Source organism: Eschrichtius robustus, chromosome 9 (assembly GCF_028021215.1).
Source record: "Eschrichtius robustus isolate mEscRob2 chromosome 9, mEscRob2.pri, whole genome shotgun sequence".
Classification (NCBI taxonomy): domain Eukaryota; kingdom Metazoa; phylum Chordata; class Mammalia; order Artiodactyla; family Eschrichtiidae; genus Eschrichtius; species Eschrichtius robustus.
In genome coordinates this window covers 20,821,844-20,839,422 of record NC_090832.1, presented here as the reverse complement: position 1 = coordinate 20,839,422, position 17,579 = coordinate 20,821,844, and the positions used below count along the sequence as shown (strand labels likewise).

The window sequence follows — 17,579 nt, the reverse complement described above, 5'->3', positions numbered from 1 at the left end:
GGACGTGAACCCAGGGACGAGTGGCCCATCCCAGAGAGCACTTTATTGTTTAGAAAGCTCTGATTAGAGGATACAGGAAATACTATGCTAGGGTAAATAAGTTATTCACTCAGTTTAGAATCTGCCTGAATTTAGCATGGTAGAATCTATCATCTTATGTAGGATATTCATGTTTTGTAATATTGTTCTCAAAGGTTAAGATTATATACTGAGGGCTTCCCTGGTGGCGCAGTGGTTGAGAATCTGACTGCCAATGCAGGGGACACGGGTTCGTGCCCTGGTCTGGGAGGATCCCACATGCCGCGGAGCAACTGGGCCCGTGAGCCGCAATTAGTCAGCCTGCGCGTCTGGAGCCTGTGCTCCGCAACAAGAGAGGCCACAATAGTGAGAGGCCCGCGCACCGCGATGAAGAGTGGCCCCCGCTTGCTGCAACTAGAGAAAGCCCTCGCACAGAAACGAAGACCCAACACAGCCATAAATAAATAAAAATAAATAAAATTAAAAAAAAAAGATTATATACTGAATTGCCTGGATATTATTTTAATTAAACCCCCTACTGTATTTGTTATGTTACGTTACAAATACATGTTTCACTTATTTACTTTTTCACCAGTGAGGCCCAGAAGTGTTTAATCTAATTGTGAGGATTTTTTTAAAAAGGTGAAATAATAATGGTATTAAAATTTTTACTTCATACAGAATTTTATGATTTGCAGCATATTCCCATTTCTTCAGTAACTTAGGAAAGGAGTCCTTATGTTTTCCTGTTTGCTAAATGAGTTTAGGTGGCTTAAGTCTTAAAGAAAACCTTTCAAGCATTAACACCTTATTTAAGCCTTTTAACAACAGGCTACAGATGAAAATTAAAATAGAGATTGTTAATGGTTTCTATAGCAGTGCAGGGCAAATTTTAAAAAATTAAAACAAATTTTTAAATTTTTGCTCATGGTATTGAATTGCTCCACAAAATAGTGCTTTTTTCTTTGTTTGTTTTTTGTGTTTTCAATCTGCTACTATTCATTGTGGGAATAATTTAAAAGATGTGTGTTATTATTATTCATGTCTTTACAGGCAATCCCTATTCAACAGAGAACAGGTCAGCTTGCTTCTGGAATTAGCTCACCACCTCTCCCCACAGATTATCTGGTTGAAATTAACAAAGTTTTACTTTCCATGGATGATGTTGAATTATCACTTAATACTCCAGAATTAAGCTCTGTTGTCTATGAAGACTTCTCTTTTCAGGAAGATTCTCTGAAGGTAAATATCCGGACACTGCATTTGAATAGCTGCAGTTGATGTAGAAATAAAGCAAGGAATTTGTCATTGTGCCTGCTTAGATTATCCATAACCTTTTACATTTGTGCCAAGGAATTAATAATATGTATGAAAAATAAACTTTTCCTATATCCACCAATGAAATACTGTCAAAATTTTTAATTTATTAAAAGTAGGTATGGATTTTTAAGCATGCACAGTTATTAATGCTTTGCAACATCAGAGACTTTTTAAAATCAAACACATGCACATACTATATTCCTTTCTCGTAGACTTGATTGTCATTTGATGTAAAATGTTGACATTTGTCTTGCCACCTATAACGATTTAAGATTGGCTAGTGGTTGGGTATGGAATGACATGTTGATTGTAAGTTAACTAGGGATCTGAAAGTTTTCAGTTAATTCACAAAACTAATATCAAGACTCTTTCATATAATTTGATTGCATTTATGTATCAAGTCACAATAAAATTGCTGATAGAGTTGATAGGTTTGATAGCTCATTTCTGTCATTTAAATTAGTATTATTAGGTATTTGAAAATATAAATAATTTCTAGCTTCAAACACTTCAGTACCTTTACAGAATGTTATTGAAGCTTTTTATATGTCCTGTACAAATGCCACTTTGGACATCTGTGAGGATTTTTTTCCCACCATTAGGATATTATGTAACATTCCTCATGCTTTGGCCAATACAGGGTATTATTTTTTTTTTAAAGTTTCCAGTTTTGATAAGCAACGATTATGATGTCTCATTATTTTTAAGTAACTTATTCAATATAAATTTTTGGCCTCCTGTGATTCCATTCTTTTATCTCCTTGCTGAATTTTGTTAACATATGACAATATATTCATAGACCATCAAAGACCAACTGGACAAACTCGGAGAGCAGATTGCAATCATTCATGAAAAACAACCAGATGTTATCCTCGAAGCTTCTGGACCTGAAGCCATTCAGATCCGGGACACACTTACTCAGTTGAATGCAAAATGGGACAGAATTAATAGAATGTACAATGATCGTAAAGGGTATGTTTAAATTAATATTTAATTTTTTAAAAAGGTCTATAAGTTCATATGTACATTAAGATTAGTGAGGATATGTTTCAAATCCTTGTAATAGGCCCTGTTTAATAAATTGTGATGTAGTTCCTTAAAGAAGAATCAGCTCACATATACATGATCATTTGCAACGTAATATATAATATTTTAATAATTAAGGAAGCACTTTTATTTATTTGTTTTTATTGAAGTATAGTTGACTTACAATATTATATTAGTTTCAGGTGAACAGCATAGTGATTCAATATTTTTACATTTTATGCACCATATGAAGTTATTACAATATTATTGACTATATTCCCTGTGCTGTACATTACAACTCTGTGACATATTTATTTTATACTAGTAGTTTGTACCCCTTAATCCTTCTTCACATATGTCACCCATTCCCCCTACCGCCTCCCCTCTGGCAATCACTAGTTTGTTCTCTGTATCTGTGAGTATTTTTCTGTTTTGTTATATTTGTTTCTTTTGTTTTTTAGGCTTTGCATGTAAGTGAAAACATACAGTATTTGTCTTTCTCTGTCTGACCTATTTCACTTAGCATATACCGTCTTGGTCTATCCATGCTGTTGCAAATGGCAAGGTTTCATTCTTTTTATGCCTGAGTAATATTCTTATATATATCTTCTTTATCCATTCATGTGTTGATGGACATTTAAGTTGCTTCCATATCTTGGCTATTGTAAATAAAGCTGCTATGAAAATGAGGGTGCAGATATCTTTTCAAGTTAGTGTTTTTGTTTCCTTTGGATCTATTCCCAGAGGCGGAATTGCTGGATCAGAGGGTAGTTATATTTTTAATTTTTTGAGTATCTTTTATACTGTTTTCCATGGTGGTAATACCAATTTACATTCCCCCCAACAGTGTACAAGCGTTCCCTTTTCTCCACATCCACACCAGCACTTGTTATCTCTTGTCTTTTTGATGATGGTCATTGTAACAGGTACGAGGTAATGTTTCATTGTGGTTTTAATTTGCATTTCCCTAATGACTAGTGATGTTGAGCATCTTTTCATGTACCCATTGGCCTTTCGTATATGTTCTTTGGAGAAATGTCTTTTCAGGTCCTCTGCCCATTTTTCAATTGGATTATTTGAGTTTTTGATATTGAGTTATGTGAGTTCTTTATATATTTTTTATATTAACCCCTTGTCAGACATATTGTTTGCAAGTATCTCCTCCCATTTGGTAGGTTGCCTTTTTATTTTATTGATGGTTTCCTTTGCTGTGCAAAAGCTTTTTAGTTTGATGTAGTCCCATTTGTATATTTTTGCTTTTGTTGCCCTTGCCTGAGGAGATATATCCCCCCAAATATTGCTAAGACCTATGTCAAAAAGCATACTGCTTGTATTTTCTTCTAGGAGTTTTATGGCTTCAGGTCTTACACTTAAGTCTTTAATCTATTTTGAGTTTACTTTCATATATGGTGTGAGAAAATGGTCTAGCTTCATTTTTTTACATGTACCTGTCCAGTTTCCACAACACTGCTTATTGAAGAGATTGATACTATATATAGAGAATTCTAAAGACTCCACCAACAACTACTAGAACTAATAAATGAATTTAATAAAGTTGCAGTATACAAAATTAATGTACAGAAATCAGTTGCATTTCTATACACTAATAACAAACTATCAGAAAGAGAACTTTAAGAAAAAAATCCCATTTGCAATCCTTTTGCATCTAAAAGAATGAAATACCTAAGAATAAATTTAACCAAGGAGGTGAAAGACCTGTACTCTGGAAACTATATGACATTGATAAAAGAAAGTGAAGGCAACACAAATAAATGGAAAGGTATACTGTGTTCATGGATTGGAAGAATTAGTATTGTTAAATGTCCTTACTACCCATAGCAATCTACAGATTCGGTGCAATCCCTGTCAAAACACCCATGGTATTTTTCACAGAACTAGAACACAGAATGCTAATATTTGTATGGAACCACAAAAGACCCCGAATAGCCAAAGCAGTCTTGTGAAAGAAGAACAAAGCTGGAGGTATCATGGTCTCTGACTTCAAACTATATTACAAAGCTATAGTGATCATTACAGTATGGTACTGGCAGAAAAAGACATTTAGATCAATGGTATGGAATAGAGAGCCCAGAAATAAACCCACGCACATACAATTAATCTACGCCAAAGAAAGCAAGCATATACAATGGAGAAAAGGAAGCACCTTTAATTTTTAGTATCTGAATAGTGTCCATTTTCTTTAAAAATCTTGAAAAGGATTTTCAGTAATGTTCAATTTCTCCACACACTTGATGATTAATGTGAGTGAAGAGCAGAGACAGCTACAGATAATTGGAATCCATATATAACCCCAAAGCCTTTTTTAAAAAAATAACCTTCTGTTTAATAGAATGTTTTTGAGCCTCCTTCTTTCTACTTTTTGACCAGGCCTATTAACAGGTAGAAACAAAAATTGGTAAGACTTTTGATGGTAGCTGTGTATGTATGGAAAGTCAAATATGATGTGAAATAGCTCAATATAAATTACAGTGTAAGAGTAACGTTAACACAGAAAAATATACCGGAAAACCTTAGAGACATACGCACAAAAATAGGCATGGTGCTCTTCATCTTCTTTTTTTGTTTTAGCTTACGTATTTCATGTGATTATACAATCCTTGGAAAGGTAACTTTTAATAATCTTTTGGTGTATTTCTTTGTATGGATTTTTAAAAACTTCTCTGTACTTTTAGAGAATATCCTCTTACATACAGCTTTATGCATACTTCTGACTTTAATTAGACTTGATTATTAGATGAAGGCTAATTTGTTAAAAAATAATAACATTTTAAGGCTCTAGATTGCATCACAGTATTGGTCGTTATACCTCTGCCAACAGCATATGTGAAAGTGTCCTTCTTACTGAACCCTTGTTAACATTGACAGATTTTTTTTTTAGACCTTTGCCAATTGTATAGTGATGGATTGCATCTCAATATGATTTTCATTTCTTTGATTATCAGCAAAATTTCAATATTTTTACATATGTTTATTGGCACCAGTGTTATTTCTTCTGTTAATGGGTAGGTCATGTTTTGTGCTTATTTTTCTATCATAGTATTATTATTTACTTCTTAATTTGCAAAAGCTTTTTTCTATATTAAGAATATTAGCCATTCATATTTTTTGTTCATTCCTTAATTACTCACAGCTTTCCATGTACCCTTTATCTTTGTTAATGGTGTTTTTTGACATATAGAAATTTCAGTTTTCTATAATTATATGTTATGTCGTTTCCTTTGTAATTTCATTTTGTTTATATGCATATAAATTACCTTTTCATTGTGAGAGTAATTAAATATTTATATATATTTAAAACAATTTTGCTTGTTTTAAAATTTACATGTAAAAACTAAACCATCTGAATTTTATTTTGATACATATTTTGTTTTAAGGCTCCAGTTTGGTGGTTCTATACACCAACTCTTTTTTAAAAATTCTTTTCCATTAGCAATATAGTTCCCTGTGCTATAAAGTAGCACCTTGTTGTTTATCCATTCTATATATAATTGTTTGCATCTGCTAATCCCAAACCCTCAATCCGTCCCTCCCCCCCTTCCCCCTTGACAACCACAAGTCTGTTCTCTATGTCTGTAAATAGCAACTCTTTAGTAGCAAGAGTAGGGGCCATGCATCCCTACTTTTTAAACACTCCCCAGCTCACTTTTTTATACAGCCTGAGTTAAGAAACACTAATCTGTTCTATTTTGCCATGTTTTTCTTAAATAAACAACCAATTTTCTCTATATTTTTTGCTGAATAATTTAACTCTCCGTTATTGTTGGTGATACTTCCTTTACCATAAACTTAAAGGCATTTCAACTTCATGTTTATTTAATTTTGCTAATTCTGCCTTCTCACACTATTAGTTTTAGTCTAATACCATAACACTTTCATTTTTAAAGCATTATTAATTTTTTCATCTACCACAGTAAATTTTCTCTAATTATTCTAACATTAGAATTCATATTCTTTTTCTATATTTATTCTTCCAGTAAAATTTTAGTCATCTCAATCAATTTTTGAAAAAATGATGAATTTGAAATGTAGTATTTCACTCATTTGGGTGTATTGTTTTTCTTATTGTTGTTTTCTTATTGTTGTGCTTTTCTTATTGTTTCTTATTGTTCTTATGGTAGCTTATTTCTGCATTTTCTGCACTGCGTGTGTTTGTGCGTGTGTGTGTGTGCGCGCGCACGTGTGTGAGTGTATGCCTGTGAGTATGGGTATAAATTTGATTTTCTTGGCCTTTCTTAGTATACTGACACATCATTTGTATATAATGATAACTTTCTTCTTTTTTTCAATTATCCTATTTGCATATATGCATCTGGCTAATGTGGCAGAATTTCAAGAACGTTATGATTAGTAACGTTGATTGCAGATATTCATGCCATTTACTTGATTATAAAAATTTTAACTTTTTAGAAAATATTCCATAGTTTTTTTTTTAATTGAGCACAGAACACTATTCTCTTATGCTAGAAAAGTCTTCTCTATCACATTTTTATTTTATTATTTTGTTTTCTGTGTTTACTAGATTTCACTTGCTAGGAAGTTGTCTCTCTTATTTTCTTTAGCCCAGCACTTGGATGCATTAGTTGATTATGTTCTTATTCTTATTCCTAATTTTCGTTTAGTTTTTCTCTTCCAACCTTGGTAACCTATCCTAAAATGTTTATTTTTCCCCATTCCTATGTGCCCACTTTTACAAGCAGTAAGTGAGCACTCCTTTCTATTCTTTTCTTTTCATAGAACATCGAGGCAATGGCAAATATCCTGTGCTTTCATGGTTTCATAACCGTTATCAGTCATAATCACACCTGGGTGACCACCAAGTCATTTGTCTATGCCAGGTCTCTGTGCTGTTTTGCTTATAAAATTTTTTAAGTATTGTTGGCCTGTGGTAAAAGATAAATACCATGAAAATAAACAGGTATCTTTCTTTGAGAAGTCCCTTATGCATCTTTTGTAATGGTTCATGGCATTAGCTTTCATATTTTTCCTTAATAAGTAATTTTAGAACCATCTTAGACAAACAGTGGAACAGTGGAGAAATAAGCCAGTTATATTTCTTCCTTCTCATCTTAGATCCTTGGATCTTTGTGTATCTTCTCTCCTAAGAATATCTTCCCAGATATTTATCCTCTGTATCTTCTTCGTGCCCCTCACTGCTGTGTGGACAAAGTTCAGACTTCTTATCTTGACCTTAGAAGCTTTTTAACAGTGTTCTCCAGTTGGCCTAATTTCTAGTACCTTATACGTACTGCTCAAAAACAAGTTTTCTTCACTCATTTCACATAAACTTGATTAAAATTTCCTTTACCTTCTTTACCTTCCCAGCTTTCTGATTCTTACTCAGAATTCCATCTTTTACCAGGAATAGTTTTCCTTCTTAATTTAATCAGTCATTCTTTTTCCATCATTTAAAAAGTGTTTGAAACTCAGTTTCATCATAGAAGACTTCACCCATCCACCTACCTATGTATACCTATACCTATCTATCCGTGCACCATTCATTTAATGAATATTTATTGAGTGCCGACTAATGAAGATTGTCTTAATATATTCTCTTAGTGTTTTGTTTGAAGTGCTCTTGTTTTCATTATGCCCAATAGAACATTGCTTCCCTGTGGGCACTCAACAAATATTAATGGAATTTTTATTCAGTGATTTTCATGAAAGAAGGAAACAAAGATTATTTAGGAGTTAGCGATGTCAGGGACCATTTTATTATTTTTTAAAATAATATTACCTTTTTATTATATAAACATTTTAGTAGAATCATTAAAATTTCAGAGATCTCTTCTAAACTTCTCCTGGTACAACTACTCTAAACAAAGAGGCAGAGGGAAATTCTTTAGGATCCCAATCCAACAGAGCTTTTCTTTTTTACACTTATTTGTTCCAAATATGACAAGCACTGGAGTTTGACTTTATCTCATTTCTAAAGGAGTTATGTTTGAATAGAAGTCTTGATAGTCTTTGTTTCATTGCCTAACCTGAGCTTTGCAGGCACTCCCATCCTGTGCGGTGTTCAGGTCAATGGGACACACTGGATTAGTCCCTGCACAGAGTATGTTAGTCTGCTAGGGCAGCCATAATAAGATACCACAGACAAGGTGGCTTAAACAACAGACATTTATTTTCTGTCAGTTCTGGAGGCTGATACCGGAAGAGTTAGTTTCCGGTGAGGCTTCTCTTACTGGCTTGCAGATGGCCACCTTCTCACTGTATCCTTACCTTACATGGCCTTTCCTCTGTGCTCTTGCAAAGAGAGAGAGAGACAGAGAGGCAGAAAGAGGCAGACATAGAGAGAGATATCTCTGGTGTCTCTCCCTCTTATTAGGACAGCAGTCCTATGGGATTAATGACCCACATGACCTCATTTAACCTTAATTACCTCCCTAAACACCCTGTCTCCAATATAGTCATGTTGGGGGTTTGGGCTTCAACATATGAATTTTGGGGGATGCAATTTAGTCCATAACACAGAGATAATAGACTGCAAGGAAATTTTTTTTTTAACATCTTTATTGTAGTATAATTGCTTTACAATGGTGTGTTAGTTTCTGCCTTATAACAAAGTGAATCAGCTATACATATACATATATCCCCATATCTCCTCCCTCTTGCGTCTCCCTCCCACCCTCCCTATCCCACCTCTCTAGGTGGTCACAAAGCACCGAGCTGATCTCCCTGTGCTATGCAGCTGCTTCCCGCTAGCTATCTATTTTACATTTGGTAGTATATATAAGTCCATGCCACTCTCTCACTTCGTCCCAGCTTACCCTTCCCCCTCCCTGTTTCCTCAAGTCCATTCTCTACGTCTGTGTCTTTATTCCTGTCCTGCCCCTAGGTTCTTCAGAACTTTTTTTTTTTTTTAGATTCCATGTGTATGTGTTAGCATATGGTATTTGTTTTTCTCTTTCTGACTTACTTCACTCTGTGTGACAGACTCTAGGTCCATCCACCTCACTACAAATAACTCAATTTCATTTCTTTTTATGGCTGAGTAATATTCCATTGTATATATGTGCCACATCTTTATGCATTCATCTGTCGATGGACACTTAGGTTGCTTCCATGTCCTAGCTATTGTAAATAGAGCTGCAGTGAACATGGTGGTACATGACTCTTTTTGAATTATGGCTTTCTCAGGGTATATGCCCAGTAGTGGGATTGCTGGGTCGTGTGGTAGTTCTATTTTTAGTTTTTGAAAGACCCTTCATACTGTTCTCCATAGTGGCTGTATCAATTTACATTCCCACCAACAGTATACTGTAAGGAAATTTTAAAGTGTTTTGGCCTTTTGGGTTTTGTTCTAGCTGGGAACTAAGTGTTTTGGAAGTAAAATGCTATTTTTTTCCTAAGGGAATAGAGTAATTAATCATGTTTTACACTTCATGGTGTTTGAAATGTTAAGTGTTTAAAGTTGGGTGGGTTAACATGCCTGCAGCTAATCTATCTTGATTTTCCAAGCCAGAGAAGGCTGTCTTTTCAGTTAAAACGCTGCCTAGTGTGTGTGTATGTGTGCATGAATATGGGGGGCGGGGTGGTGTATGCAGATTGCTTTGCTCTTGGTATGATGCATGTTTCTCTAAGAGGAATCATTAACTGTAATCCACTACGGAAACTGGTCTTACAGAGCAGTGAGCTGTGAATTCACTCATTTGAGGCTTTCAGTTTAAATGAGATTTGAATTTTCGTTTTAGAAAATTGCTTCTAGACGGTCCTGGAAAGTTTGGAAACCTATTTTATTTTGTTTGTTGTCCTCTAGTTATTTCGATAGGGCTGTGGAAGAATGGAGACAGTTCCATTGTGACCTTAATGACCTCACACAGTGGATAACGGAAGCTGAAGAGTTGCTGGCTGATACTTTTGCTCCAGATGGTGGCCTGGACTTAGAGAAAGCCAGGATACATCAGCAGGTGAGTGCTTTCTGTCAGAGGATGAGGATCTGCTAAAAAAGGTGGCATATTTATTTAGTATGCGCCATTTAAGACAGATTTCGAAAGTAAGGGCTCACTATATTAATTTTTCAGGAGTATATAGACAATCTGTAATTTTTGTTCCAGTTCTAGTTTCCAGTTTTAAAGGTTTAAGAGAAAATGGTTATTTCAATTTTTAACTAGGATTTTAAAGAAATTTAAATAAAAAAATACTCTTTAGTGGAATATGTGAAAAACAATTTTATTTTTAAAATTTTATGCTTAGAACAACACTTGTAAAATTTTGTACTCAGGACTACATCAAGGCCAGAACGATATCTGCATACCTCATCTCTATTTTCTATACTTAAACACTTAGGCGTCTTAATTTTCTTTGTATCATTGATCATTATCATAAAAGTAAATTATTCTTGAGCTATATCAGGACAGCTGCTCATGTAAGTCTAATTCAGTCTTGGGAAAATATAACACAATAGCTAAATCAGTTCTGCTGATAATAATGGGTCGTTAAAAATAATGGTTGAAAGCAAGCAAAATTTCAATTTACCATTGTTGAAAATATTTTCTCTTTTATTAAATTTTTAAAATATATTTTATGTAGAAGGCTTCTGAGGAGTTAGAAAATGCTTTTATTTTTCTCATAAATATGTTAATGCATTTTTTCTTATTTTTAGAGTTACAGAGAAGTGCTTAAATTTGACTTTAAAATATCCTTTCTTAATCCGTTGCTTAAAAATTTACAGACCAGTGAAGCAATGTCTCAGTAAAATGCACATTGAGGGTTACTTATATATGGTAGGACGTAGTGGTATATAGGGGTAGAGGGTTTAAAATTTTTTTAAGGGACACTTTCAAGCACGTGTATAGAAGATAGGCAATTCACTTCAATCAAACATGATTGATGCTTATGCATCAATGTAAACAGCAGTGATTTATTTTATGTTATTAGGCTGTCCTCTTCCACTCTATTTTGCCTGATGACATTCATGAGAGTGGGTTAGATTTCAAAATAGATTTCATTTAATGTGTTCAATGAAATGTAATTGAAGTGTTAAAAATGCCTTTTTTCATATACGTAAAATATCCTTCCAGGGCTTTGTTTCTCTAACACTTAAATTGACACCACACCAATGGTACCTGGGTGGGTTCATTACCTCAGAACAGTTTAGTGTAGAAGTGGAGTTAATCTTGAGTTGTTCTCTGTCACAGGAGCTCGAGGAGGGCATTGGCAACCACCAGCCCAGTTTTGCAGCACTAAACAGAACTGGGGATGGGATTGTACAGAAACTCTCCCCGACAGATGGAAGCTTCTTGAAGGACAAGCTGGCAGGTTTAAACCAACGCTGGGGTGCGATCGCTGCAGAAGTGAAGGATCGGCGGCCAAGGTGATTTAGCCGTGATAATTCGAGGGCACGGGGTGAAGGTATTTGGGCAGAGCCTTTTGAGATACGACCCAATGAGTTCCAGGTCCTTTTATTGTCTGATGTTAATACAGTAGGAGTTTTATTGACACTTAAGACCTCCAATGTCCATGTTCTGTATTTTTAGGACATCGTCTCTGTCTGTGTCTTTAGGCTGTCTGTAGTCTTACTTTTCTACTCAGATATCATACATGTCAAAAAAAACCTTTATTCTCTTTTTCCTGTTTATTATGATATGGCGACTATGTGGCAGAAACTTGAAGTAGGCAGAGGAACACCCTGGACTCCCAGTCTGAAGATCTGGATTCAGGGTCAGGCCTCTCCCTCACTCGTTTCCTGACTGGGCCTCGGGGTCTTCATGACTAATCCCTCTCACTCGGTAGTTCTTGGTGTCTAAGGGTGTCGTATATCCTTATACGTCAGTGCTGAGTACATAGTACAGTTCCTTATTTATGTGACATAATAAATATAATGTATTATTGTGCGTTTTTATGTCAGATTATGTTACAGTGCCCCAGATTTTATTAGGGTGTCTTCTGATTACAAACACGTTTGATTACCAGTGAATATAATACTCAACATTACACATATTATTTTATATATTACTATACAGTTATTTGAAGTTATGTTTTGAGACAATCAAGTCTTAATGGATGATTCCTACTTAATACATTTCATCTCATTAATGGCCTTTTTTTGGGAGGGGTGGGTTAATGATAGTTTTGGGTTAAAAAGCCCCAGGTAATTTTTTTCCTGCTAATTTTAACTGTGTAGATGATGTATTATTTTAGTGATAAGCTATTGTTATGTTAATGGCTAATCTAATACTTTATCAAGTATATAGTATGACATAAAATATTGAACTTTGAATATTTGGCTTATGGCTACTTTTTGTAAAATAACATCATCTGTTATTTTGTGTGTTTTGGTAGGAGTCAAATCATAGTTTGTGTGTCTTGGTTGAGAGGTTGCCATGTGGAAGAGACAGGGTTTGGCCTCATTTAATCGTCACAACTACTCTCTGAGGGGACTATTTAGACCCATTGTACAGCTTTGGAAACTGAGGCTCAGAGAGGAGAGGTTAAGTAACTTGTCTAGGGTCTCACAGAAAATTAGTGACAGTGCTAACTTATGCTCTCAAATACTATGCCTGTAAAACTTCAGAAGACCTCAGAGTTCGCTGGCCAAGTTTCCTCCCCTGTGAATGAAAACTAGGATATCTTCTTAGAGGAGTGTCATGAAGACTAAAGGAGACGGTGTTTGTAAAAAGTATTATTCCCTGACTATTCGTGGTAAAAATGAACGACTAAGGAACTCAGAGAGACTAAGATGAAGAAAATGTTTAAAGGAAAAAATGATCTGATGTGGTTAAATGACACATTTATTAAGAAGATAGAGTGTTGTCACGGACACAGGGGTGATGGATTGTGGAATTGAGGCATCGCAGGGGAGGGATCCTGAAGCTGGTTTTGAAGCATTTACAGCAATTTTCCATAAATTCCCCTTACAGATGGTCTTGTAGGGAAAAGGCACAGAACAGACAAGGTGGGAGGCATTAAATAGTATGGCCAGGTAAGAAATCTGTGAAGGTTGGATGGTGAAGAGGCTTCAGGGGACCAGGGGCAGGATTGGAAGCTGAGGTCCCATAGGATTTATGTGCCATGCTAGTGAGTCAGCAGGGAGAGTCCTTCTAGCTTGAAAATGATCTATCTCTCAGGTCTTCTTAAGGGAAAAGATGTACCTGCTGGCGTAGTATTAACACTAACTGCAGGAATTCCCCTAATCAATTTCAAATGGATCTCTGTGGAATGTGGTAATTATTGCTCCTGGGACTAACAAGGTGAAGCTAATACATGTTTTACTCATTTTTTTGGAAGAGAAAAGAATAATGAATCTCTTCTCCAGCATCTTGTATTTTAACTAAAACAATATTTGTTTTCATAAAGTCATGTTTAACTTTACTTCAGGTTGTAATTTATCTCAAATTGGGACCACCTTGCAATGTTATGGGCTTATTATGTGTACTGTTATCAGTCATTGAGAAACAACACACAGCTCAATTTATTATTTTTTTTTTTTAAGCATTTTTTTTTAAAAATTAATTAATTTATTTATTTTTGCTGTGTTGGGTCTTCGTTTCTGTGCTAGGGCTTTCTCTAGTTGCGGCGAGTGGGGGCCACTCTTCATCGCAGTGCGCGGGCCTCTCACTATCGTGGCCTCTCTTGTTGCGGAGCACAGGCTCCAGACGCGCAGGCTCAGTAGTTGTGGCTCACGGGCCCAGTTGCTCCGTGGCATGTGGGATCTTCCCAGACCAGGGCTCGAACCCGTGTCCCCTGCATTGGCAGGCAGATTCTCAACCACTGCACCACCAGGGAAGCCCTCAATTTATTTTTGTATTGAGTGCCAGTCATTAAATATTTACACAGTTCAGCAACTTATGGTGTTACTCCTTAATGAGCAATTGTTATCTACTGTTTGAACATGAATTTATAACTTGTTTTTACTTAGTGATAACATTTAAAATGTAGATTATATTTAGCTAGTTTGTAGATGAAAATTTTGTGTGACTCAAACATGTCTTATTGAAATTACTTGATAATGCTAGTTTTCTTCATAGATATATTTTCAAAATACTAAATTAGTCATGATTATGAAACATTGGAAATTTAAATTACAACTTTTTTTTTTTGAAACACAAGGTCTATAGTAGTATTTGAGTTGTTTCCAAAGTTGTTATTTAAAGACTCTTCCATACAGAGGGTAAATTACCTGTTTTGGTACTGGTAGTCTAAACAATTCGTACTATTGCTTTATTTATTTATTTATTTAAATCTTGAAACAGTGTTCTCTCCTGATGGATACTTAAAAATGAAAACTTGTGATTTTGTAGTGATTGTCATTAATTTTTTTTTAAATTGAAGTATAGTTTATTTACAATGTTGTGTTGTGTGAGTCTCAGGTGTGCCACAAAGTGATTCAGTTTATATATATATATTCTTTTTTATCGATAGATTCTTTTCCCTTATAGGTTATTACAAAATATTGAGTATAGTTCCCTGTGCTATACAATAGGTCCTTGTTGGTTATCTATTTTACATATAGTATTGTGTATATGTTAATCCCAAACTCCTAATTTATTCCTCCCCCCTTTCCCTTATCAGTTTTTTAAACATTAAAATACTCTCCTTCAAATATTGCTCTCTATTAAATATATAAGATTTATTTAGCATTTTATTCTCTCTATATATATATAGTTATCATTATGTTAGGTTTATTTGTGATTAAAAAGAAAAAGTCATAGCCATAAAAAATGTAAATTCTTATTAGGGACGACATAGTGTAATTCATTTAAAAAATTGCTTTCTATTTTTAAACCAGCAGCTAATAGCAGCAGCTATAAAAATGATACCACCACCAAGCTCTAAATAGCTTTCAAACTCTTTCTTAAAAATACATAATCTTGTTTGTCATATGAGTTCTAGTCATATTCTCATCTTTTGACAGATGGCTTATGTAATTATAAATGTTATTCTTATAACATTAAAAAGTTGTAATTGAGGCAGGTTTTTTTTTATATTCATATGACTATTTGTTTCCTTACAGCCTTTAAAACTTTGGCTTTGTTTTTTCTAGATCTTTTTTTATAACTTGGTGCTATATTCAAATATAATACTTATTTTAATGAGCTAATCAAATTTCTATTTTTTCTTGTCTTTCTGAATATTTGTAAAAATTTCCCATTCTCAGTATCTTGCCTTGTTCTTGTTCTTTCTTTACTATGAATAAAGTAGAGTAATAGTTGCAACCTAATGTGAATAATATGTCATATAATGATACTTTTCTATCTCCATGGAGTACTCATAAAGAATTATGTATTTTTCCTTAATTATTTTAGATAAAGACATTTTTCATGTTTTCTTTTTAAAACCTCCATTATGTTGTACAGTGGTATCTAGCTTGAAATAAGTCCTTTGTATTAAATTTCTATATAGTTTTTCACGATGAGAGAAGACAACATTATTTAGTTTTAATGTTTTTTAATTTAATGAAGGAAGAGATCTTATTCTTATGTTTGCAAATAATCTTTGGTATTGCAGAACGTATGTATTACTATTAACACTCATTTACGAATACATATTAAAATAATACATATTAAAATAATTGTTTTGTGTGTGTGACATATTTAGTCAGAATATCTAATGCAAATATATAATGTTCTAGTTAATTGGATAATTTTTCTCAGTATTTTTCAATAATATAATCTTTTAGGTTAAAAGGAGAAAGTAAGCAGGTGATGGATTATAGAAAAAGACTAGATGAGATTATCTGTTGGTTAACAAAGGCTGAGAATGCTGTGCAGAAAAGATCAACCACTGAGCTGGAAGAAAATCTGCAAGAATTAACAGTAAGTGGTTTATTTGTCTCTATATTTGCCAGTGTTTTTTGATGCATGAATATTTTCACTGCAGATAAGATACTGCATGACTGAAGAAGAAAAGGGGAAGAAACTTTGTACTTTGTGGTAAATGTGGTGAACTTTAAAGAGGAATATCTTTTTTTTTTTTTTTTAATTTTAAAGAGCAGCTGTCATTTTATTCTTGCAGCGGTAAGGCTTCACACACGTAAAAGTAATGTCATGTGGTCTCAGTATTGGACCAAAGGTTTTTTGGAATATTTTAAACAGACGTCATCATTTTAGAATATAATAATGCTGTGAAGTATAGTTTTTTGCTTTTGGACTTAGAAGATAATTACTGATTCCTATCCATAAAACCGAGTCCTACAAGAAGACTCAAAGTGAGTTGAGAGTAACTCACTGCAGCTTACTATGGACTTAGCATCACGGTTGTATTAATCAAATTTTCTTTGTTGATCTGCAACCAGCAAGAATTGTTTATAGTTGTATAGATATACAACATATAAAAATACATAAAGATATATAGATATGTTAATATACCCAAATATCCATACATTTTTTTTTCTTTTTTTTTTTTCATACATTTTTATATCCACAAATTTTATATTTTTGTGTTAAGAATTAAAGTACTTGTAGTAGAACAATAAGCATAATGTGCTCACATTTTTACTAAACAAAAAGAAATTGTGTGTGAGTGTGGATACACACATCTGCGTGCAACAAAGTATACCTAAAAGGATACCCACTAATCTGATAAGAGATTTTTTCTAAAGGAGTATGATTGAGGTATTGTGGGAAAGAAACTTTTAATATTGATGAAAAATACATGGCAAACAATTATTAAGTTTCCTTTTCAAAATGTGACAAATATCTAACAAACTTGCTCCTGTCTTATCTAAAAATTTCAATAGTTTTCTTGGAATATGCCTTTGATAAACAATTTGGGGGCAGTCACAGGGGATGGGACAGTATATTAGGGTAGGTAGAGATAAGGTAGAGATGCATGCATAAAATGCTCCTGTTGTTTCTGGGGTTTTTTTGGCCTTTCATTAGAATAGACATCATTTTATTAGCAAAGAACAGAATGTTAAGTTGTCAATCTAAATATGATATAATATGACTGTTAAGAGACAGGGGGTCAGGGGTAGCAGTTCATGTACACACAATGCACACTGAAGGTGGGAGGTCATTCCCAAATTAGTTACAGTCTGTTAAGATAAGTTCAGGCTTCTTAGAAGTTTATTTTCCATTTAAGAAATGAAAGGTCCTCATTTATAGGAGTACAGTAAGTTGCTGACATACGAAGGAGTTCTGTTCCGAGAGCGCGTTTGTTAAGTCCAATTTGTTTGTAAGTCCAACAAAGTTAGCCTAGGTACCCGACTAGCACAATTGGCTATATAATACTGTACTGTAATAGGTTTATAA

General features: G+C 34.1%; 1 protein-coding gene across 5 annotated transcripts in view; it reads left to right on the top strand.

Annotated features, from left to right (window-relative positions):
- The window catches only part of UTRN (utrophin), a 505,750-nt gene that overhangs the window by 215,512 nt on the left and 272,659 nt on the right, over nt 1-17,579 (top strand). For all 5 annotated transcript variants that reach the window (XM_068550755.1, XM_068550756.1, XM_068550752.1 and 2 more), the window contains 5 exons: nt 1,072-1,260; nt 2,138-2,310; nt 10,145-10,295; nt 11,526-11,701; nt 16,007-16,142. In XM_068550755.1, the coding sequence (XP_068406856.1) occupies nt 1,072-1,260; nt 2,138-2,310; nt 10,145-10,295; nt 11,526-11,701; nt 16,007-16,142 (825 nt within the window). The remainder of the gene's footprint in view (nt 1-1,071; nt 1,261-2,137; nt 2,311-10,144; nt 10,296-11,525; nt 11,702-16,006; nt 16,143-17,579) is intronic.